Source organism: Hyperolius riggenbachi, chromosome 3, assembly GCF_040937935.1.
Source record: "Hyperolius riggenbachi isolate aHypRig1 chromosome 3, aHypRig1.pri, whole genome shotgun sequence".
Taxonomy (NCBI): domain Eukaryota; kingdom Metazoa; phylum Chordata; class Amphibia; order Anura; family Hyperoliidae; genus Hyperolius; species Hyperolius riggenbachi.
Genome location: NC_090648.1, coordinates 97,766,186 through 97,791,266, shown reverse-complemented (window position 1 = coordinate 97,791,266; position 25,081 = coordinate 97,766,186). Strand labels below are relative to the sequence as shown.

General features: G+C 45.6%; 1 protein-coding gene across 10 annotated transcripts in view; it reads right to left on the bottom strand.

Annotated features, from left to right (window-relative positions):
- ANK1 (ankyrin 1) overlaps window positions 1-25,081 on the bottom strand; it is a 460,733-nt gene that overhangs the window by 88,582 nt on the left and 347,070 nt on the right. For all 10 annotated transcript variants that reach the window (XM_068274645.1, XM_068274648.1, XM_068274649.1 and 7 more), the window contains 3 exons: window positions 13,696-13,792; window positions 12,201-12,429; window positions 708-833 (listed from right to left, as the gene is read on the bottom strand). In XM_068274645.1, coding sequence (XP_068130746.1) covers window positions 708-833; window positions 12,201-12,429; window positions 13,696-13,792 — 452 coding nt within the window. The remainder of the gene's footprint in view (window positions 1-707; window positions 834-12,200; window positions 12,430-13,695; window positions 13,793-25,081) is intronic.

Here is a 25,081-nt window from a genome sequence, read left to right as displayed (position 1 = left end):
ATACTGGGGGCAACTATACTAGCTATACTGGGGCAACTATACTGGGGGCAGCTATACTAGCTATACTGGGGCAACTATACTGGGGGCAGCTATACTGGGGCAACTAAACTAGCTATACTGGGGGCAACTAAACTAGCTATACTGGGGGCAACTAAACTAGCTATACTGGGGGCATCTATACTAGCTATACTGGTGGCATCTATACTAGCTATAGTGGGGGCAGCTATACTAGCTATACTGGGGGCAGCTATACTGGGGGCAACTATACTAGCTATACTGCGGGCAACTATACTAGCTATACTGGGGCAACTATACTAGCTATACTGGGGCAGCTCTGGGGGCAGCTATACTAGCTATACTGGGGCAACTATACTGGGGGCAGCTATACTGGGGCAACTATACTAGCTATACTGGGGCAGCTCTGGGGGCAGCTATACTAGCTATACTGGGGCAACTATACTAGCTATACTGGGGGCAACTGTACTAGCTATAATTACAGTTAGCTCCGCCCTCATCCGGTCATGACCACGCCCAAATTTTTTTGCCGGTTGTGGCCACGCCCTTTTTTAAAAGGGGGGGGTGTCTTTTAATACCCAGCACCGGGTGCCAAATGCCCTAGGTACGCCACTGCAGTAACCAATGCACTCAAACTGTCACTTTCAAATTGCAATGACTGTGCCAGTGTTCTGTAATAAAGAGAATGTCACCTTAATTGGCAGTGCCAGTCTGTTCTCTTTAAACGCTTGGAAGGTAAAACTCCTCTGCTGCGTTGCTTTCTTCAAAGGCACTAGATTGCCCGACAGCTCCACAAATAGCTGCGTCCCATCCATCACCTGTAATCACAAAGATATAATAGGAGTTAAAGCCAGCCACCAAGTCACCTCATCGTCACATCAGTGAGAGAATGTCACAGCAGAGCATATGCCTAGCTTATTACAGTAGTACTGGCTGTGACAGCACATCCCTACATCATTACAGTAGTACTGGCTGTGACAGCATATCCTTATATCATGACAGTGGTACTGGCTGTGACAGCATATCCCTACATCATTACAGTAGTACTGGCTGTGACAGCATATTCTTACATCAGTACAGTGGTATTGGCTGTGACAGCATATCCCTACATCATTACAGTAGTACTGGCTGTGACAGCATATCCCTACCTCATTACAGTGGTATTGGCTGTGACAGCATATCCCTACATCATTACAGTAGTACTGGCTGTGACAGCATATCCTTATATCATGACAGTGGTACTGGCTGTGACAGCATATCCCTACATCATTACAGTAGTACTGGCTGTGACAGCATATTCTTACATCAGTACAGTAGTACTGGCTGTGACAGCATATTCTTACATCATTACAGTAGTACTGGCTGTGACAGCATATCCCTACATCATTACAGTAGTACTGGCTGTGACAGCATATCCCTACCTCATTACAGTGGTATTGGCTGTGACAGCATATCCCTACATCATTACAGTAGTACTGGCTGTGACAGCATATCCTTATATCATGACAGTGGTACTGGCTGTGACAGCATATCCCTACATCATTACAGTAGTACTGGCTGTGACAGCATATTCTTACATCAGTTCAGTAGTACTGGCTGTGACAGCATATTCTTACATCATTACAGTAGTACTGGCTGTGACAGCATATCCCTACATCATTACAGTAGTATTGGCTGTGACAGCATGTCCCTACATCATTACAGTAGTACTGGCTGTGACAGCATATCCCTACCTCATTACAGTGGTATTGGCTGTGACAGCATATCCCTACATCATTACAGTAGTACTGGCTGTGACAGCATATCCCTACCTCATTACAGTGGTATTGGCTGTGACAGCATATCCCTACATCATTACAGTAGTACTGGCTGTGACAGCATATCCTTATATCATGACAGTGGTACTGGCTGTGACAGCATATCCCTACATCATTACAGTAGTACTGGCTGTGACAGCATATTCTTACATCAGTACAGTAGTACTGGCTGTGACAGCATATTCTTACATCATTACAGTAGTACTGGCTGTGACAGCATATCCCTACATCATTACAGTAGTACTGGCTGTGACAGCATATCCCTACCTCATTACAGTGGTATTGGCTGTGACAGCATATCCCTACATCATTACAGTAGTACTGGCTGTGACAGCATATCCTTACATCATTACAGTAGTACTGGCTGTGACAGCATATCCTTATATCATTACAGTGGTACTGGCTGTGACAGCATATCCCTACATCATTACAGTAGTACTGGCTGTGACAGCATATCCTTACATCATCACAGTAGTACTGGCTGTGACAGCATATCATTACAGTAGTACTGGCCGTGACAGCATATCCCTACATCATTACAGTAGTACTGGCTGTGACAGCATATCCTTACATCATTACAGTAGTACTGGCTGTGACAGCATATCCCTACCTCATTACAGCAGTACTGGCTGTGACAGCATATCCCTACCTTATTACAGCAGTACTGGCTGTGACAGCATATCCCTACATCATTACAGTAGTACTGGCTGTGACAGCATATTCTTACATCATTACAGTAGTACTGGCTGTGACAGCATTTCCCTACCTCATTACAGTAGTACTGGCTGTGACAGCATATCCCTACATCATTACAGCAGTACTGGCTGTGACAGCATATCCCTACATCATTACAGTAGTACTGGCTGTGACAGCATATCCTTACATCATTACAGTAGTACTGGCTGTGACAGCATATCCCTGTGTTATTACAGCAGTACCAGTTGTGACAGCATATTCCTACCTCATTACAGGAGTACTGGCTGTGACAGCATATCCCTTATTATTATTTATTTATATAGTGCCAACATCTTCCGTAGCGCTGTACATAGTACAAACAAATAATGGGGCACAAATATACATAAGAAATACAAGACACTGTACAGTCATGAAATTGAATAGTAGAAATACAAATGCATACATAGTTGATGTGTAGTTGGTACATGTGCATATGTTAAAATTACAGCAGTATGAGAAACACTAGGAGGAGGTCCTTGCCCTTGCAAGCTTACAATCTAGACGGTAGTGGGGAGAAAACAACAGGGAAGGACACACAGGGGTTAGTGGGTGAGGTAGTGTGCCTTCAGTGCTGCCTATAGCAAATTATAGGCTTGTCTGAACAGGTGTGTTTTCAGAGTACGTTTGAAGGTTTCCAGACTCGGGACATGGCTGAGGGAGAGAGTTCCAAAGGAAAGGGACAGCCCATAGGAATTCTTGGATGCGAGAGTGAGAGAAGGTGACTAGGCTACCTCATTACAGGAGTACCGGCTGTGACAGCATACCCCTGCCTCATTATAGGAGTACCGGCTATAACAGCATATCCCTACGTTCTTACAGGAGTACCGGCTGTCGGGCTGTGATAGCATATCCCTATTTCATTACAGGAGTACCGGCTGTGACAGCATACCCCTGCCTCATTATAGGAGTACCGGCTATAACAGCATATCCCTACGTCATTACAGGAGAACCGGCTGTGACAGCATATTCCTACAAGGCTGCCTTCAGAATTTTCTGGGCCCCATACTGGGCAAACCTACGGGGCCCCCCTCACTACACTCTGACCCAATACTGATATTCTACTACAACTAAATCTAAACCTATTCTCACACCGAAGCCTTCCCCTTCCAATGCCCAACCTTAACCACCCCTCTGCCAATACCTGACACTAAATGACCCCCCCCCCCCCCCCCCCATGCCTAACCTTAACCCCCCCTCCCCCGCCACACACATGCCCAACCTTTAAACCCTTCCCACAGATGCCTAACCTTAACCCATGTGTGAGGCTCTGATTGCCGGGCCCTAGACACACTCGGGCCCCATACTCCAGTCACCCCTGTGATGCCCTGCAGGCAGTCCTGTATCCCTACGTCATTACAGGAGTACCTTTATTATTGCAATGTATCAGTGTTACAGGCTGCTTCTGTTTCTGGAATGTACTAGTGTCACCACATGCTTCCTCATTCATTGCTACACTATACCATTTTCCTTTACAGATAATTGGCTTTCAGCTACAGTTATCCTTTGGACAGCAAGACATATTCAGGTTTACAAAACTCTTTTCTAACTTCTATCTAGCGAATTATTTGTTTTGGTCCCAAGCACTAGGGCCTGAAGAATAAACAGGAGTCATCAAATGGACAGTACATTTTTTTTTATATCCTTGTCTATAACGGCTGCAGAAAAAAGACAGCTGAAACATGATTGGTTGTTATAAATGACATGGACATTTTTCCTTCCTCCATTTTTAATGCATGAGCCCCTAAGTCCTTTGTGTCAATGAGAGATCGATGTGGCTGTAAAAATATCTTCCTGTCTTGTTAACATAACATTATTATGTCACCGAGAGGATGAACGAGCGACTGTGCAACCAAGAGCCCGTCCCCTTTGGCTGCTGGGAGAATGATGTAATGTCCTCTGTGTTATTTATAAGGTGTCCTGGTGTCATCAAAAGAAATCCATCAGGATGGAGGGAATGCTTTTTTTTTTTGTTGGGAATATCACCAATTATGGCCAAATCTCTAAGGCCGGTTTCACCCAGCAACCAGCGTTATAGGTACGGTGCGATCACATGATCGCATCACACTTCAACTTTATAAATAGGCGTGGAGATTACCGCAGTAATCTCACTTCTGGCTGCAAGCCAAACTACCTGTATAAGTAAGGCTCTCTAGCCGCGAATGTTGCCTGGTAACGCGCTGTTGCTTTTGTGTCAGATGCGATGCTTCCGGCGCATCACATCACACCCAGAGTCGGATTTACCTTAAGGCACTGTAGGCACATGTCTACAGGCGCCTGACGATGGAACGGCGGCTCACTCCCCTCCCCTAGAGCCTCCCTTCTTCCCTATGCAGAGTCCTGAGCAGAACATAGATGAAAAATTACTCACTCAGCTATCAGGATTCCACTGACCAGATCTCCCTTCAGCTAGGGGCACCTCTAGCTACTTAACACTGAGGGTACCTCTAGCTACCTAATACTAAGGGGCACCTGTAGCTACCAATGATGGGCAAGGGAAGTAAGGGAGAAGTGACAGCTGGGCCAGTCAGCAAACCTATGGTGTGGTTCGGTGGGGGTTTGCAGGTTCATGGAGGTCGAAGTCTAAGGACATCTGTGCTTATAGACTTCAGTGATAGACTTTCATTGCTTTAGCATTACCCTGTGGTAAAAAAGGGTAACACAACACAACAAAAACACCCCAGTGTGAAAGGGGCCTCAGGAACAGATGTGAGCGCTGATGCAAAGTACACGGCTCCAGCCTCCGTACTGCAAGCAGTTGATTTATTATAGCAGAGCCACATTATTTATACGGCCCCAGCCTCCGCTGCCGCTCAGCGTTCCAGAATAAGAAGCACGCCAGACAATGTTTACAGCTGTACTTGTTTACCACTAAAATGCTGCTGAAGATTTATTTTATATGTTCATACTTCCTGACGTGTAAAGCAGATACTGGTGCTGCAGTCACAGGGTATGATCACAGGTTATGATAGGGACACTACATTTTGAGTAATTAGGGATTAGAGTCATTAGACTGTGAGCTCCTGTGAGGCACAGTTATAGTCATGGACTCTATAGAAGATGTCAACCCTAGATCCATGATAATAATAAGAACTACTGAATAATAATAATAATCTATCAGGTTTATAAAAAGCATTGCCTCCCCTTCCATAAGCTGACAACAGGTGGCAGCAGTGGCATGTGACAAGCACTGACACTGACGGGCTGTATAAGATCTGGTCCACCAACTTAGTTGGTAGCAGGTCATTAGAATGGTTGATTTTTTTGTTAGCTTTGTAACCCAGCAGGACCTTTATAATGTTATAGTATTGTTAACAATTCTAAGGCTTGCCTCACATTGTGATTATACTGTATTAGCTGGATGCTAAATTTCCTCTCCATTGCGTGATGAGGTACTGTATATCCTTGACTGAAAAAGAGGAAGTGACCGCTAGAGGATTTCAGAAGATGATGCTCAGGTGAACCGAAATAGAGATATCCTAAAAAAGTCTGAGCTGTACTCCAACCATTCACTGCATCTTCTGTGCAGATTTCTGAAAAGCTTTATGACTATGTCACCCAAGAGATGCATTTGTTACTTCTACTCCCAGCTACTGATAATGCTAGCCAATGCGGCTGTTCCGAAACACAATACACTGCAGGAGTCTGAGAGATCAGGGGGTTGTCCCATGGGACCCGGGGAGTGAGGAGAAACGTGGGAGCCGGGGAGTGAGGAGAAACGTGGGAGTCGGGTGAGTGAGCAGAAACGGGGGAGTGAGGAGAAACGTGGGAGCCGGGGGAGTGAGGAGAAACGTGGGAGCCGGGGGAGTGAGGAGAAATGTGGGAGTCGGGGGAGTGAGGAGAAACGTGGGAGCCAGGTGAGTGAGCAGAAACGTGGGAGCCGGGAGAGTGAGGAGAAACGTGGGAGCCGGGGGAGTGAGGAGAAACGTGGGAGCCGGGGGAGTGAGGAGAAACGTGGGAGCCAGGTGAGTGAGGAGAAACGTGGGAGCCGGGTGAGTGAGCAGAAACGTGGGAGCCGGGGAAGTGAGGAGAAACGTGAGACCCGGGAGAGTGAGGAGAGACGTGGAAGCCGGGGGAGTGAGGAGAAACGTGGGAGCCAGGGGAGTGAGGAGAAACGTGGGAGCCGGGGGAGTGAGGAGAAACGTGGGAGCCGGGGGAGTGAGGAGAAACGTGGGAGCCGGGGGAGTGAGGAGAAACGTGGGAGACGGGGGAGTGAGGTGAAACGTGGGAGCCGGGGGAGTGAGGAGAAACGTGGAAGCCGGGGGAGTGAGGAGAAACGTGGGAGCCGGGGGAGTGAGGAGAAACGTGGGAGTCGGGGGAGTGAGGAGAAACGTGGGAGCCGGGTGAGTGAGGAGAAACGTGGGAGTCGGGGGAGTGAGGAGAAATGTGGGAGCCGGGTGAGTGGGGAGAACAATGCTCTTGGCCATAGCTCAGTTGAAGCAATGCGCCAGGATGGATAGCTAGCCAAGCAGTTGAAAGGGGCGCTGCTTACGTACACATGGATTACTGCCAAAGGCAGTTATCAGCAGCCTTGGTCCGAGTTTCATCTGGCTTGTGTACTTCACTTAGTTGGGTCTGGCCATGCTTGGAGATATCTTAGTAAATCTGGAGATGCCTTTGTAAATCAGGACGTGCTTGGGGATGCCACAGTAAATCAGGAGATGTCTCGGTAAATCAGGAGGTGCATGGAGATGTCGTAGTAAATCTGGAGATGTTGTAGTAAATCTGGAGATGCTTGGAGACGCCTTAGCAAAATCAGGAGATGACGTAGTACATCAGGAGATTCTGTAGTAAATCATGACATGGATAACAATAGAAGAAAAGGAGGTCAGGCACTGGTTGCATTGATCCAGAATTAACTTTTAATCCAGCGGATAAGGGTTACAAACAAGGAGTGATAGGGGTCGGCCTAACAGCCGTTTCGCAGGTCTCCTGCTTCTTCAGAGGCCAAAAGAAGAAGCAGGGAGACCAGCAAAAAGGCTGTTAGGCCGACCCCTATCACTCCTTCTTTGTAACCCTTACGTGCTGGATTAAAAATTAATTCTGGATCAATGCAACTAGTGCCCGACCTGCTTTTCTACTATGGTTATCAATATTGGATTGGTGATGGTGGTGAGCAGGGGCGTATCAATAGGGGGTGCAGCGGTAGCAACCGCATCGGGGCCCTTGGGCCAGAGGGGCCCCGAAGGGCCCTCCCTCAACTACAGTATTAGCTCTCTAGTGGTCCTGTGCTCATAATCTATAAAACTTCTATATATACATTGAGTAGTGGTAAACATTAACAAGCTCTTCTCCATCCCCTTCTTGCACCTCTGACACTGTAGTTGCCATTGGCAGGTTTTGGTGCGCTGTATCAATTGTTATGTACAGAGTGCCTGGGGGGCCCCATTGTAAAACTTGCATCGGGGCCCACAGCTCCTTAGCTACGCCACTGGTGGTGGGCACGGTGTATGAACTGGGATCCAGCTGCAGTTCCAGTCTGTCATCTGAGTGCCTGTTCCACACTTTACTTCTCCTACTCTAATCGTAAATCAGGACATGCTTGAAGATGCCTTAATTAATATGGAGATGTCAGTAAATCTGGATATGCTTGGAGATACCTAAGCACTTTGTGGGAGGTTTTCTTCTTAGAAGCAGTATGAACCATCCTTCCTTTCTAATATTCAGTCTGTATTGTTAGTGGACAACACTGGTGGGTGATCCTGGGCTTACTAACTACTTAGAGACCTTTTTTTTCACTACTTTATAACTGTAATTTATGCAGGATGGCTTTTTATATGACTGCTGGATGTATCTTTGAACTGAATGGACTGATTAACAAAACATTTTTTCTCCTTTAGCTGAAGACTTTATTATGGCAGCATTTTATGGCGAGATCGCCGTAGAGGGCTGGACTGGTTATTTATGCATCCTGTACAGCAAGCAGATGTCATCATATTTCACCATTTATAGAATTTTTCATAGTACCAGAGGATGCATTTTTAGTTCATCTTTAAGGGCTATGTTTGTTCACTTACTTTAATTGGAAGTTAATAATGATTGGATGTATCTTCTATAATGCTACGTACACACATGCGACAACGATCGTTCGTTGAGGACGACGAACGAACTTTTAATTGACGAAAGAACGACCGAAGTAAAGTTAGTTGTAAAAAGTGTGTAACGATCACATCGTTAGAACGAACGTTACACCACGTAAAAGCACTTAATGCGCCTGCGCATAAAATTGTGAAGTTCCTTGGAGAAAAAGTGAAATACGCATGTCCAGCCTGGTACGAATGATCGTTTCCAACGATGTACCACTTTTGCTAACGATCGTCGGTGGTAAAAATCCGCCAAGACAGAACTTTGTTTTGTAGCGATTTGCCTCGTTCGTCGTTTGCCTTAATAGTCGTTGGTTCGTTTTTTGTAACGATCGTCGTTGGTAAAGATCGGGGAACGATCGTTACAAACGACTATAGTCGCATGTGTGTACGCACCTTAATTCTGCTTGGCAGATTACTCTCACCACTGTATTTAAGGCAGAATGGAGTTCATTTCATACAGTTACAGTACAGTGGGGAGCACTAGTGATCCAGGAAATGCACACAATAATTTTCTAAGAACCTATGTTAGGTGGTTATTGTTTGCAGCCATCGCCTGAGTCACTGCAAACCAGAGTAAAGACTTGTTAAAAGATTAGTGAATTACAATTACTTAAAATGGTTTAAAAATAAGCACTTCCTCTTTGTTCGACAAAATTATTTATAGAATAAAATATACTACTGTAAAACAAAAACAAACTGAAGTTGAACAGCATTCAAACAGTTGAACACAGCACTTTGTTCTTCAGTGGAAAGCTCCTTGCTTCAGGGGAAAGCTTCTGGCCCCATCCAAAGAGGTGCTAACATTATCTTTTGTTTACATTCCTTTGTCAGATACATTTAGTAAACATTAGCAAAATACCGACCCTAAGCTGCACTGAGCTGAGAAGCAGAAAGAGCTGAGAAGTGATTACAAGGTAGATTTTAATATATTAATACAGCAGCTATGCAATAAAATGCAATGGCAGGTTTCAGAGCAGTTAAACTGTACTTTGGGAATTTGTAATCAGACAATATTACTTGTGCACAAAAGCAAATATGATAACTGTATGGGTAATAAAAAGTGTGAAAATACATTTTTATTGAATGTTATGTTAGAGTTTTGCCCCACTTTAACTCTGACCAATCCTCAAAAGCCTGCAAAACTCTCACTTTGGGTGCATCCATGTGACTTTAATACAGTAGTACAACTCCTAATTCACAAACCATTTAGCCATTGTTATTATATTCTGATATTACCCATATCAGGGCTCTAAACTTTCACAGCCTAATAGACAAATTGTAAAACAGCTAAAGCAGGTCTACTGAACACTGTGGATCTCCACTGACCCCAGGTCTGGAAAATCACCCCAAATAATTGTAGCCGGAGCCCTAGTTCAGGAATATTTTTTTTCTGACTATCCTCTATCCTTGCCCCCCTCCAACTATTTTAACTTAACAACCACCCTAAAGCCATCCCCCATTATAGTCTCCCAGATACCTGAAGTCCCAGTGATGATAGCACGCTGTTGATTTTGTTTAAAGGCGGCCATACATATAATGGCCACCAGACTATCAGATAGATCCCTCTCACTGTACACAGATTTATGCTAGAATCTGTGGAGCTGTGCACTGCCACCCATGCCCCCAGAGCTCCCCATCTATGTGTTAACCGCCCATCTTGTCTCCTTACACTAACCTGTCTGCCGATGAATGTGTTTTCTCCATCGCCCAGGCCGCTCCTCCCGGTCTCTTTGCTTCATTGCCTTTGTTCTGGGACAAACACTAGAGGTTGAACGCTAGAGGCCTCTAGTGCTTGTGCATGCTTTGTTGGACAGGTGAATGTAAGCTCTGCAGCCAACACTGCGCGTTGGTCTTCCCAAAATCAAAGAACGCTACCATCCGCTGCAGATCGAGCGATATTTTCCATCAAGTCGATCACCCGATTCGATATCATCCTACACGCAATCTCTGCTCTACTAACTGTAACGATCTTACCTTGTTCCAGAGGATCCCGCTGTGTCTTCCGCGGCGTTTCCGGCAGGACTCGCTTGCGCGGGGGATCTTTAGCGCCGTCATCTTCAGATGGCATCCCCGGCGTCTCTCCGGCGGTGAATCAGGGCGCGCGCGTGCGCAGTTTTGCCAGTCGCATGCGCGCAAGCCAGGGCGGCCTTTACAGGCTCAGGAGGCGGCTCTGATGCTAGACTCGTCCTCCTGTGGGCTGGCCTGGCTCATCATCCGTTAGGTATATTAGGCCAGTGAATCAGTTGCTCATTGGCCCTGATACTAATCAGTTCACTGGTTCTAGGTCTAGATAGTGATTTGAGCTACATTTATATATTGTGTAGACGCACAATATATATGTACTCTAGTTAGTCAGTCTTTGTTATTTTCGTATATATTTTGTAGTTTATTTCTGTAACATCCGATTGTATACATTTCTGTATACCGACTTTTCGCCTGTCTCCTGACTCTGCCTTAGCCTTTGGTACCGCTGCCATCTGATTACACCTGTACCGACTCGGCCTGCCTAGACTACTCTACTGCCTGATCCTTCTGACTAGACTGACATCTGACCTTAGTGCTGACTCTGCCTGTTATTTGATTATGAGATTGCTTTACGACTCTGTACCATTGTTACCTCTGTCACGACTACGGCCTGATCCTGACTACGTTTACTCCCTAGCATTGTATTTGTTCACTACGTCTACGCCTCTCACGCATCAGCGTGATACTAACAATATTCTTTTGTCTTCCTCCCTGATCACCTCTTCTCACTCCTGCTTGTAAGACTTCTCTCGATCCTCTCTCCTCCTCTGGAACACTCTCCCTCAACACCTCTGTCACTCACCCACACTACACTTTTTAGGCGCAATCTGAAAACTCCCCTCTTCAGGCAAGCATACTCTCCTACCTAGGACATCGCCCACTGACCACCATTTCTACCTTCTCATACACAGCTTCCCATTACCTACTGTCCTATACCTTAAACGTTAGACTGTAAGGCCTTTTTCCAGTGCTCTCCTCCCCTTTTGTCTCACAATGCTGTGTAATGAGTGTACATACCTCCCACCCCTTGTAAAATCTGTCGTTAATTTGTTCGCTGCATTAGTTGTTATACACTCTTGTCTTATACTAATAATTGTATTGTTATACCTTGTGTGCTGTTCTACAGCGCCACGGAAGATGCTGGCGCTTTATAAATCAACAATAATAATAATAATGGGGGTGGGAAGAGGTGTTCAGCATCTGATACGGCTATTTGGAATTAGCATTTCTGGGATGCAGCGTGGCAGTTTGTGAAAAAGGTTTAGGTCAGTACAGTGTGACCATGCGATGAAGTGGTTTTAGGTTATGTGGGGTCACCTGATCCCGATGTTGAGGACCTCTATAAGTGAAAATTGGAGGGAAGTTGAGGCATGTGGGGCACGGTGTTGGGTGTTTAGTTAGAAAAAGATTATTCCTGAACTTGGAATTTGACTTTATACCATATACGGTTTGATTATAATTATTACATAGTTTTGATTGGGCTCTTAGTTACGAATAGTATTTTCATTTACAGTAGTACATGTACCTCAATGTCCCGGCTGCGCGCCACCTCACTGAAGTTCTCATGCTGTTCCAACGTCTTCTCCAGTTTGTCGCCCGTCATACAATAACAGCGGAGACGACCTTCCCGTCCATCGGACATCTTTGCAAAGACCACAAAACGGGCGGTGTATGGCACGGCACTGAGTTCTTTGTACAGCTGGGAGGAGAAGGAGACCGCCTCGGCAGTGCGGGGACAATCTGACAGCCAAAACCTGGAGGGGTAACAAGAGAGTTACTGCTGGAAGTATAAGCCTATCAAAATCCAGGGAACTTATATCATCAGAATGGAGAGGCTAATAGGATGGGGTAACCCTTAGCAAAAAAAAATAAGCCCAATAGGCCTCAATTCACGAAGCATTATCAAACGTTTATCAAACACTTTATCAAACGTTTGATCATTTACCTCATGGGTAAAATCTCACTAAGGTGTTATATATTTGTTGAACGTTTTATCGGTAAAACATTCGATAAATATATAACACCTTAGTGAATTTAAAATGAGATTTTACCCATGAGGTAAATTATCAAACGTTTGATAAAGTGCTTTTTCCCATTGATATCTCCGCACTCAGCACAGCACTGTGTAAAGGTGCCCATGCATACTGTATATCACTTTGTGACCCCATCCACCATCTGACTTCATCCCATTGGATTGAATCGGATGAAAACCGATGCTGCAACATGTCCGCCCGAGCAATGATTTGGTCGATTTTGTGCCAAAATTAGTTGATTGCGTCAATTGGACATGCTGGAAAGATCTCAAGTGAAAGATCAATTGCGCAGCAGGGCTGCGACGACTGATGTATACCGGCCACTGTACCCTCAAGTGTAAAATCCCTACACTGTACACTGCACGGGCGCCTGTGGGACATTTACACTTGGGGGGGGGGGTGACCAGGCAGGAGGCGCTCGGCCGATTCCTGATAGACTTTGGGAATCAGCCTGCATAGAAAAGAAGGCTCTGGAATAATGTGCAGTAATTTGCAAACTGACACTTTAAGGTGGCCACTAATTATACAATTTGGCGATTCAGGACCACGAATGGTCAAAAATCTCCTAATCAATCCAATCAGATTAATGAAAACAATCCAATTTTTGGATGGATCCTGTCAATCCTATCAGATTGGTTAGGAGTTTTTTGTTCGTTGGTGGTCCCAAACGATTGTTTCTGGTTGTTCACATGAATGATCGTAACGGAACGCTTGTTTGCTGAATTGTATCATTAGTGGCCCCCTTTAGTAAAGGTTTGTGATGCTACCAAGCCAGTGGCAAGTCTGAAGCTGTCTCTGCAGATACAACAGCAGGAAGACATCTTATAAAGATATAGCAAAAATCATCCTTGTAATGTATACAGTAGATTTGGACTGAGGGAATCATTTTCTTTTATTGAAGGTACATTAGAATGTAATTTTAAGTGATGACAGGACATTGCAGTACTCTGTTGCTCCTTTGCATCTCTTTGAAAGTAATTTGCTTACCTGGCAGAGACATTAGTTGTAAAGTTGGCACATTCATTGGCATATATTAATTTAGTAGTTCCAGTAATGTCTTCCCACTGAGCAGGAGCTGTTCCACCTGCCAGGAACAATAAACAGAATTCAGAACATAGAAAGGAAAATATATTGCGGGGGAACTAACAGAAACAATGATAAGGCAAGGGGATACGCAACTGATTTAACAAAGCAATGATAAGACTTGGTGCAGAGAATGATCTCCCCCATGTTTTTATATGCATGAGGCCTGTACATAGTGATGGGTAGAACTTGGGTAGTGCTACTCTGACCCCTTGGGGCATGAAGTCAAAATATGCCACAAGCTAGTTACATACGTACCTCAGTAGGGGGAAGCCTCTGGATGCTCCAGAGGATTCCCTGACCCTCTACGACCCCCACTTCGCTGCCGGCTGGAAACGTCTTCCATCTTCACGGCCGCGCTCCCCTCCTTGTACCAGCACGACCGCACTGCACAGTCACCAGTAAGGTTAACACCTGCACAGTAGCATGAGCTGCTCGTGAACGGAGGAAAAAGCCATGCCCGAATGGCTCCATGCTACTGCAAAGCTCATTGTTTCTGTCTGCCAAGGACGGCCGCGTTCCTACCCAGAAGGGAGCTCGGACGAGAGTTCAACATTAAAGGACAACTGAAGCGAGAGGGATATGGAGGCTGTCATATTTATTTCCTTTTTAAAGGGAACCAGAGACGAAGCACCCTTGTGTATTTTACCATATATATCAGTAAGAACATTAGAGAAAACACTTACCATGTTCGCTGTTTCATCCTCACTGCTAAAAGTGTCTGTTATCAGCTGTGATAAGAATCCCGGACTGAGCATTCAGTCTGGCTTTTCAGGGAATAATTATAGCTGAGTCATTATAGCAGAGCCACAAGGGGGCAGGCTTGGGCTTGAAAAGACACCAGAGAAGACATACTCAGCTATAATCTTTCCGTAGCAAAGCCAGACTGAGTGCGCAGTCGGGGATTCTTATCAGAGGTGATAACAGTCAGATTAAACAGAGAACAATGAAACAAAGAGCAGATTAGGTGTTTACTGTCATGTTCCCACTGATTTATAAGGTAAAATACAAGAGGGTGCTTCATCTCTGGTTCTCTTTAAGCAATACTAGTTGCCTGGCTGTCCTGCTGATCCTCTGCCTCCAATACTTAAAAAGATACTGTAGGGGGGTCAGGGGAAAATGAGTTGAACTTACCCGGGGCTTCTAACGGTCCCCCGCAGACATCCTGTGTTGGCGCAGCCACTCACCGATGATCCGGCCCCGCCTCCGGTTCACTTCTGGAATTTCAGACTTTAAAGTCTGAAAACCACTGCGCCTGCGTTGCCGTGTCCTCGCTCCCGCTGATGTCATCAAGAGCGCACAGCGCAGGCCCAATATGGTCTCTGTCTGCGCAGTACACTCCTGGTGACATCAGCGGGAGCGAGGACACGGGCGTGCAGGCGCAGTGGTTTTCTGACTTTAAAGTCAGAAATTCCAGAAGTGAACTGGAGGCGGGGCCGGAGCATGGGGGAATGGCTGCGCGGGCACAGGATGTCTGCGGGGGACCATTAGAAGCCCCGGGTAAGTTCAGCTCATTTTCCCACGACCCCCCTACAGTATCCCTTTAAAGCGGTATTGTCACCATTAAAATTAAATTTCAACAGCAACTGGTCTGAGTGTATTCAGTGATAAAGATGCTAATCCTGCATTCAAAACTTTTTCTGCTGTTATGATTTGGAGTTATATACCTTAGGAGCACTGGCTCTTTAGTAGTCGGTGCCAAAGAATTGCATGCTGGGAGTTCTTTTTATCTATACTATATTCCTCCTCTTCCCTTTATTTCCCTGCCAGCTGCTTATCTGAAACCTGATCCCCTACTCCCTTGTGTTTACAAGCAAGGCTGAGGTGACTCAGCGATTGGAGGAGACAAGAAAAAGGTAAAGGGCAGAAATGACATCACTTATTAGCCTTAAAGAGAGTCTGAAGCCATAATTAAAATGGCTTTTTTCCTTATATATAGCAGGGGCATGTGTGCCCCTGCTAAAATGCCGCTATCCAGCGGATGAATGAGGGTCCTTTCCCCTCCAAATCCCCCCCTGTGATGCCCGGGGAGCGCTTCCGTGTGAGGCGGGGCTATAAGCTGCAGCCCTGCCTCACACGTCTATCAGCGGCAGATCTCCGCCTCTCCCCCGCCCCTCTCAGTCTTCCTTCACTGAGAGGGGCGGGGGAGAGGCGGAGATCAGCCGCTGATAGACGCGTGTGAGGCAGGGCTGCAGCTCATAGCCTTGCCTCACACGGAAGCGCACAGGGGTAGCAAAATCTACGACCAAGTTGGTCGTGATTTTGCAGGGGGGGATTTGGAGGGGAAAGGACACTCGTTCAGCAGCGGGATAGCAGCGTTTTAGCAGGGGCACACATGCCCCTGCTATATATAAGGAAAAAAGCCATTTTTATTATGGCTTCAGACTCTCTTTAACTGTGGGCAAAAGACATGGCCCCCACCAGGAACAGAATTCTTGTCATTTACTATATAACATTCACTAAAATCAAAATGTGGACAGTACAATACATGTGTTATGTAAGTAGATTAAGTATTTATCTACTTATATATGAGTTTTTTTCCCTGGCATAGTATGGCTGATCTTAGGGAAGCAAAGCCGAGTTCAAAAAGAGTTATTTACCTAAAGAGAGGTAAGCCTCTGGATCCTATTGAGGCCTCCCTCCATGTTCTGAGATCCCCCTTTATCAGTGCGGCCCCCCTCCACATCGGGGGAGCACTCCACCTGTTACTAGTGCGGGCGTGTAGTAGCGAGCAGCTCCAGCTTACTACGCATATCAGGGCTGCGCCCCTCCTCTTCCAGCTTATGGCAGCCTCCATATACTTCTCACTACAGTTGTCCTTTAAAGGACTCATGAGGTTACATGTGACATGATGAGATAGACATGGGTATGTACAGTGCCTAGCACACAACTATGCTGTGTTCCTTTTTTCTTTCTCTGCCTGAAAGAGCTAAAAATAAGGTATGTAAGTGGCAGTTCCTGTCCGGGTCGGGACGGGGTCGGACTCTAGCATAACCCTCACTGATAAGGAATTGCAGCCATAAAACACTTTTGCGGCAGTAAATGGCTTCTAAGAGCAGGAAAGAGATAAAAAGTGTCAATAGTTCATATATTTTAGCCCTGGCATAGTTCAATTAATGTGTCATTGAGAAAAGGCCATGAAACAGTAAAAGCTTAAAAAGTTGATTGAAATATAAAATAAAACTGTGGAATACCTTTAAAAGTAATTTTTAGAAGTAGGACAGATACAATTGTTTATCTCAGTTTTGTTTTCCGCCTCAGATGTCCTTTAATGCTGAATATTGTAAAAAGTATTCCAGCCTAGGAACAGAGGGGTGCAGGAAGAGGGGTGTATGGTAATTTGACAGATTGTAGGTATCCATATTTATGCCTCTGAAGAAGTGGCATCTAGCCGTGAAACACAAGACAGATTGCCTATCTTTGAACTTTGCATATGGAGCTACATACTACTTTTCATGTTAGGTGAAACCACAAAAAATTATGAAATAATATGTTAAATAAATATGATGCATTTTGAATTCTAATGTGTTACGCTTGCTCTATTTAAATACCAAGCTAATGGAATGAATGAGAATTGGCTCTTGGGTGCATGAAAAAGACAGACAATACTTTATTAATGAAATAATATACATATACAAAATTGTACAAAACTCCAGAGTATAAACCCTAAAACCCCCCTCTAAAACCCATAGAAATACTTCCCAACACCTTTCCAACACCAATAGGGGCTGCAGTCCCCAACATGGCAAATTCCCGGATTCCTGTACTTGGCAAAAAGCAAGATGGTAGTAAAGTTGCTGTAGGATGTGTGAGGCTATAGTGTCAATGGCAAACAGATGATAAGATTTGTGGCAATAGATCAAAAATGGAGTAGCAGAGGTAGCAAAAATTGATGTTAGTATGCTGGTTATCAGCGGTTAAAGTTCATAGCAGCCATGCAAGGGAGGCGCTCATTTGTGAGAAGCAGCAGCAAGCGATGACAGTCTTCATAGACATATAATGAAGCAAGCCGTAAGAGAGCCTTAAACACAGAAAAGCAGCTGATGGTGTGCACAACTTAAGCATGAAAGAGTCCCCCAATCGCAGGGTAAACTGTTGGCAGATAGATCACAGGCAGATGGAAAAATCCAGGACAAAATAACACAGACAGTAGATCCCCCAATCGCAGGGTGTGTGTGCACTTGCAATGTGCTGGACAGATTTGTCCTATAGTTACCAGTCCTTAGGTCAGAGGATCCGGACAGCAATGAAGCTGTTGACTTGTGAGTGCCACGAGTGCCAAGGTGCTCTGTATGTCCAGCCCTACATCATCCAAGAGATACAGGAATCCGCTGGTGTGGAAGAGGGAAGCGCTGTCAGAGAGAGCCTGACATGTTTCGCCGCATCTAGCGGCTTTTTCAAAGGCAGACAGCGGTAACGTGTATATGGACGCCATACTGGCGTCCATAAGTACTGAATGCGACTGCGCAGCCCCGCCCGCCCCCCCTCCCTCCCCGTCACCAACACACGCCCACAAACAACGTGCGGGCGTGTGGGCGGCGGACATCCGGAACGCAAATGCGTTCCATCGACAGCCATGATGGAGGTGTCAGATGACCCTACCACAGGGCGTCAGAGGAGTGGCCGCCCATTGAGGAAGACGAGGAGGGAGGGACCGGGCGAACCCAAACAGCGCAGCCGCAGCCAGGTGAGGGATGCGTGAAAACACGCAAAAATAAATATTAAAAAGAATCAGCAAATACAATCAATAATATAATATATGTACCAGATGCCCATAAACATCCCTATTTATTCCCGTGCCCACATCCGGCCACCTGCGGGGACGGTTACGAAACAGAGATAGTATCTATAGTCGAAAGTGACAGTGGACACTTTGAACTCACAAAAAACGGAAATCCGCGTGAGCAGACAATGGCAACCCAGAAAAACATGCTGGGCACACCATGTCCGCGGACGCGGACATCCGTACATCAAAATAAGTAACAAAATATATATAGGAGGTGGAGAGAGACCGGCCCATATAGAAATTTTTTTTTGATAGAAACTGTGGGGGTATAATCAACAAGACCCACCATCAGTCATATAAATTGGCCAGACTGAAAAGCTACAGCCAAAAGAGAACACGGGACGGGAGCGTGGGGCAGGATAGGGTTGGAGGGTGAATGGTGTAAAAGGCCCCCGCAGGTGATGACATGAGGTGCATGCAGGGTAAGGGTGGGGACGGGAGAAATGGGAAAGAAGGGAGGGAGAAGAATGGATGGGGAAGGAAAGGGTGGGGAACAGAGGATAAGGCAATGGGGGAATAGGGACAGGGAGAAGGAGGGGAAAGGGATGGGGAAGGACAGGGAGGAACGGATGTCCTGGGTGGGAAGGGGGGGGAGAGAACAAGGGGTCAGAGGACAGCTACAAAAAACCCCTTCCTAGGCTCCAGAATATTATTAGACAACTATGGAAGTTATTTAGGCAAGAACACTCGATAGTTGATACTATCATTCAGGCCTTTTGGTACCGTGGCATTAAGATTGAAAATCCAACGGGATTCCAACTGTAAGAGGGCTCTGTCAATGTCACCACCTCGAGGGTGTGCATGTATCCTGTCCAAACCCACAAACTTAATGAAGCTGGAATCTCCTCTATGTTCCAGATGTACATGTCTGGAGATGGGAGATTTAAAGTTGCAGTTTGCAATGTCACCCACGTGGTTCTTAATCCTTTCCTTGAAAGCTCTTGATGTTTTGCCATTGTAAAAACACCCACACCTACAATACAGTAGATAGATGACCCCCACTGTATTGCAGTTAACAAAGTGTCTTAAGTTCCACTGTCGTCCATTTGGTAACACTACAGACCTGCCAACCTGCAGATACTGACAATAGACGCAACCTCCACAGCTGTACGTGCCCGTGACTGTACAGTGTCTCTGGGGACCAGTTTTGCCCCAAAAATGACTGGACGTCACAGAATCCCGCAGAGTTTTACTGCGTTTATAAGTTACCTGGGGGGAGGGTGCCACAAAATCCCTCACTATTTTGTCGTTCGTTAGCACGTGCCAGTGTCGGGCAAGTATCCTGTCAACCTCTCTGTTTTGATCATTAAAACGAGTAATTAAGCGCGTAAAATTGTTGCTGGGATTATCTTTATTCTTTTTGATCAAAAGAGTCGTACGATCCGCTGTTTTCGCACGTTTATAGGCTTTCTTAAGCCATCGATCCTTGTAACCCCTCTCTCTAAAACGAGAGCGCAGTAATTTAGCTTCCTTCTCAAAAGCGATTTCATCGCTACAGTTACGGCGTGCCCGCAGGTATTGTCCTGTAGGGATGCCGCAAATTGTATGTGTCGGATGTGCGCTGCTGGCGTGTAAATATGCATTGGAAGCAGTAGGTTTGCGATAAAGATTGGTTGACAGGAAACCGTCGACACTGACGTCAATTTTAAGATCTAGGAACGCTATGGAATGATTGCTACATTCCATCGTAAATTTTAAATTCCAATTGTTGCAGTTAAGTGTAGTGACAAAGTCCTGCAATAGGTCCCTGCCACCTGTCCAAAACATCAACACATCGTCTATGTACCTGTGCCACGCCACAATGTGGCACAGGTACATGACGAGGGCATCATTGCCGAAAAGAAGGCGTTCCCAATCCCCCAGGTACAGGTTCGCCAGTGAGGGGGCACAAGTGGTCCCCATAGCGGCCCCCTGCACCTGGAGGTAGTATACGCCATCAAAAACAAACACATTATTCTGTAATATGAATGTTAATAGATCAAGAACAAATTGGTTATGGGGCATCTCTCCAATCTCCATCTCTGAAAGAAATTTGCCGACCACCTCTACTCCCTTGTCTTGTGGAATGCTAGAATAGAGGGCCTCCACATCCAGGGTCACCAACAAAGAATCGGCAGGAAGCTGCAATCCCTCGAGAATTCCCAAAAGATGCAGTGTATCGCGAACGTATGAAGGTAGACGGTGGACATGTGGCTGTAAATGCTTGTCCACATATACACTGATGCGCTCGCTTAATGACCCATTGCCAGAGACAATGGGTCGTCCCGGCGGTCGATTCACATTTTTGTGTACTTTGGGCAGGGCGTAGAATGTGGGTATGGTGGGATTTTCCACTTTAAGAGTCGAACCCACCTCTGCCGTAATGACGCCCTGGCCAATCGCTGTATCGATCAAATCAAACAACATACGCTGATTATTGATGACCCTAGATGCGGATACCCTCCGATACCAATCCTTGTTATTAAGAATTTTCTGACACATGTAGACATATTGCTCTGCCCTCATGACGCATTCAGTACTTATGGACGCCAGTATGGCGTCCATATACACGTTACCGCTGTCTGCCTTTGAAAAAGCCGCTAGATGCGGCGAAACATGTCAGGCTCTCTCTGACAGCGCTTCCCCCTTCCACACCAGCGGATTCCTGTATCTCTTGGATGATGTAGGGCTGGACATACAGAGCACCTTGGCACTCGTGGCACTCACAAGTCAACAGCTTCATTGCTGTCCGGATCCTCTGACCTAAGGACTGGTAACTATAGGACAAATCTGTCCAGCACATTGCAAGTGCACACACACCCTGCGATTGGGGGATCTACTGTCTGTGTTATTTTGTCCTGGATTTTTCCATCTGCCTGTGATCTATCTGCCAACAGTTTACCCTGCGATTGGGGGACTCTTTCATGCTTAAGTTGTGCACACCATCAGCTGCTTTTCTGTGTTTAAGGCTCTCTTACGGCTTGCTTCATTATATGTCTATGAAGACTGTCATCGCTTGCTGCTGCTTCTCACAAATGAGCGCCTCCCTTGCATGGCTGCTATGAACTTTAACCGCTGATAACCAGCATACTAACATCAATTTTTGCTACCTCTGCTACTCCATTTTTGATCTATTGCCACAAATCTTATCATCTGTTTGCCATTGACACTATAGCCTCACACATCCTACAGCAACTTTACTACCATCTTGCTTTTTGCCAAGTACAGGAATCCGGGAATTTGCCATGTTGGGGACTGCAGCCCCTATTGGTGTTGGAAAGGTGTTGGGAAGTATTTCTATGGGTTTTAGAGGGGGGTTTTAGGGTTTATACTCTGGAGTTTTGTACAATTTTGTATATGTATATTATTTCATTAATAAAGTATTGTCTGTCTTTTTCATGCACCCAAGAGCCAATTCTCATTCATTCCATTAGCTATTCATTTATGTTGGCACGTGCATGAGAAAGACTTCTTCTTTTTTTGATCGATAATAATTGTATGCTTAGGCATGGTTTAGGTATTACCCTATTTTGACGCCACCCTTGATTTTGAGAGATTTTTATATTAATTTACATAAGGGGTCAAGCCCCTAGGTTGGCGATCAAAGGGGTCCTTTTTGGGAGGTGGAGAGAATCTGATTTACCTGCCCTCTACATTTGGCCATGCTACAGTGGGACGAGATCGTGCAACAGGTTGGGGAGGAGTGTGCACGGGAGAGGGGGGTCAGGGGGGCGGAGCAATTGATCAATTCAGGCTTCAGAAAACTTGAAAAGTTATATGAACAAAAAAGTAGAATATGGTGGAACATCAAGTTTAACAAGAACTATTTGTCCGAAGGAAAGATCCCTCTTTGGTTACGCATCCAGATTTTTCCATTTAAAAAGAATTTGCCTGATGGCTTCAAGTCTAGATGGGAAAACAATTTTGAGAAGTGCTCTAGGGTAATGCTGGAGCTTATGCAGGAGCTTGAGGAGGTTGATTTGGTTGATATTGAGAAAAAGATTACTGTTGTTTTGGAATCTCTCCATGCTGTGAGGGAACACCCTCTATATATTACGAGGAATAATAACCTAAGAACTTATATCGCAAAATATAATAAAGAGATTGTCACCAGGAAGGACAATAAATTTGAGCGCGATAAAATCGCGTATAAGTTTGGCTACGCCTACAAATGGGACAAATTACCTCCGAAAGGTAAAAAACCGCTTCCACATAGACATCCCCCTAAAAAACCATCACCACAGGCACCTGCTGAGGCTCCAGCTAGCTCTAGTGCCGTTGATGATTCTGATTCATCAGTGGGGGGAGCGGACAAAAGTTCCGTGTCCTCCACTGATCTACATCCTGATATTCCTCATCGCCCAGTAACAAGATCAGTGGGGGCTAAAAACTTGCCAAAAACTCTTAAAGACAAAGATAGTAAGAAAAAGAGAGAGAAACAAGGCAAAAACAAGCAGGTGGGTCCGATTAATAAATATCTAACAAGTGCCACTGATTCCCAGGGGGAGGAAAGTGAATCTGAACTGGGAGCATGTGGACCCTCTGGCTCTCAATCCTCCTCTACGGGTTTTTTAGGGGAGGATGGGGAGCAGACTGCACGGATGTAGTTGTTCCTTCAATTCAGACCCAATCTTCATCATCTAGTAATTTGCAAGTTGTCAATATTTCTGGGTACACCTTATCCCAAGGCACCATTGACCTCTTAGGCAAGGGCCTTGGTTTTTGCCCCAACAATAATCTAGACAGGTTTGAATTTGTGAAGGATCTACATCTGTTCGGCCGTAATCTCACACTAAGATCTTTACATAAAAAGAAAAGTGATGCCCCGCTTGGGGGAGCCATTGTAGACTGGAAAGAATGGTCCAATCAGGACTATAGAGCATTAATGGATTTGGTAAAGTTAAGTGAGGAAACTGATCTGGACGCTGAGGAAGACCTTTTTGGGTTTTCTACTCCCAGGCGAACCATTAGTGAACAGATCAATCAACAATTTAAGCCTAGATCCGCCTCGTTCCCTCCCTTCTCCTTGTGCCCTAGTGTCCATACGTTTGTCTCGCTGGTTGAGAGAGACATACGTACTTTATGGATAACAAACAACCAGGAATCTAATCTATCCAAGGATGAACGTTGCGCATTGATGGAATTGCGCAACAATAGGGACATTATTGTTAAACCTTCGGACAAGGGAGGGAACGTGGTGGTCATGAGGGCAGAGCAATATGTCTACATGTGTCAGAAAATTCTTAATAACAAGGATTGGTATCGGAGGGTATCCGCATCTAGGGTCATCAATAATCAGCGTATGTTGTTTGATTTGATCGATACGGCGATTGGCCAGGGCGTCATTACGGCAGAGGTGGGTTCGACTCTTAAAGTGGAAAATCCCACCATACCCACATTCTACGCCCTGCCCAAAGTACACAAAAATGTGAATCGACCGCCGGGACGACCCATTGTCTCTGGCAATGGGTCATTAAGCGAGCGCATCAGTGTATATGTGGACAAGCATTTACAGCCACATGTCCACCGTCTACCTTCATACGTTCGCGATACACTGCATCTTTTGGGAATTCTCGAGGGATTGCAGCTTCCTGCCGATTCTTTGTTGGTGACCATGGATGTGGAGGCCCTCTATTCTAGCATTCCACAAGACAAGGGAGTAGAGGTGGTCGGCAAATTTCTTTCAGAGATGGAGATTGGAGAGATGCCCCATAACCAATTTGTTCTTGATCTATTAACATTCATATTACAGAATAATGTGTTTGTTTTTGATGGCGTATACTACCTCCAGGTGCAGGGGGCCGCTATGGGGACCACTTGTGCCCCCTCACTGGCGAACCTGTACCTGGGGGATTGGGAACGCCTTCTTTTCGGCAATGATGCCCTCGTCATGTACCTGTGCCACATTGTGGCGTGGCACAGGTACATAGACGATGTGTTGATGTTTTGGACAGGTGGCAGGGAACTATTGCAGGACTTTGTCACTACACTTAACTGCAACAATTGGAATTTAAAATTTACGATGGAATGTAGCAATCATTCCATAGCGTTCCTAGATCTTAAAATTGACGTCAGTGTCGACGGTTTCCTGTCAACCAATCTTTATCGCAAACCTACTGCTTCCAATGCATATTTACACGCCAGCAGCGCACATCCGACACATACAATTCGCGGCATCCCTACAGGTCAATACCTGCGGGCACGCCGTAACTGTAGCGATGAAATCGCTTTTGAGAAGGAAGCTAAATTACTGCGCTCTCGTTTTAGAGAGAGGGGTTACAAGGATCGATGGCTTAAGAAAGCCTATAAACGTGCGAAAACAGCGGATCGTACGACTCTTTTGATCAAAAAGAATAAAGATAATCCCAGCAACAATTTTACGCGCTTAATTACTCGTTTTAATGATCAAAACAGAGAGGTTGACAGGATACTTGCCCGACACTGGCACGTGCTAACGAACAACAAAATAGTGAGGGATTTTGTGGCACCCTCCCCCCAGGTAACTTATAAACGCAGTAAAACTCT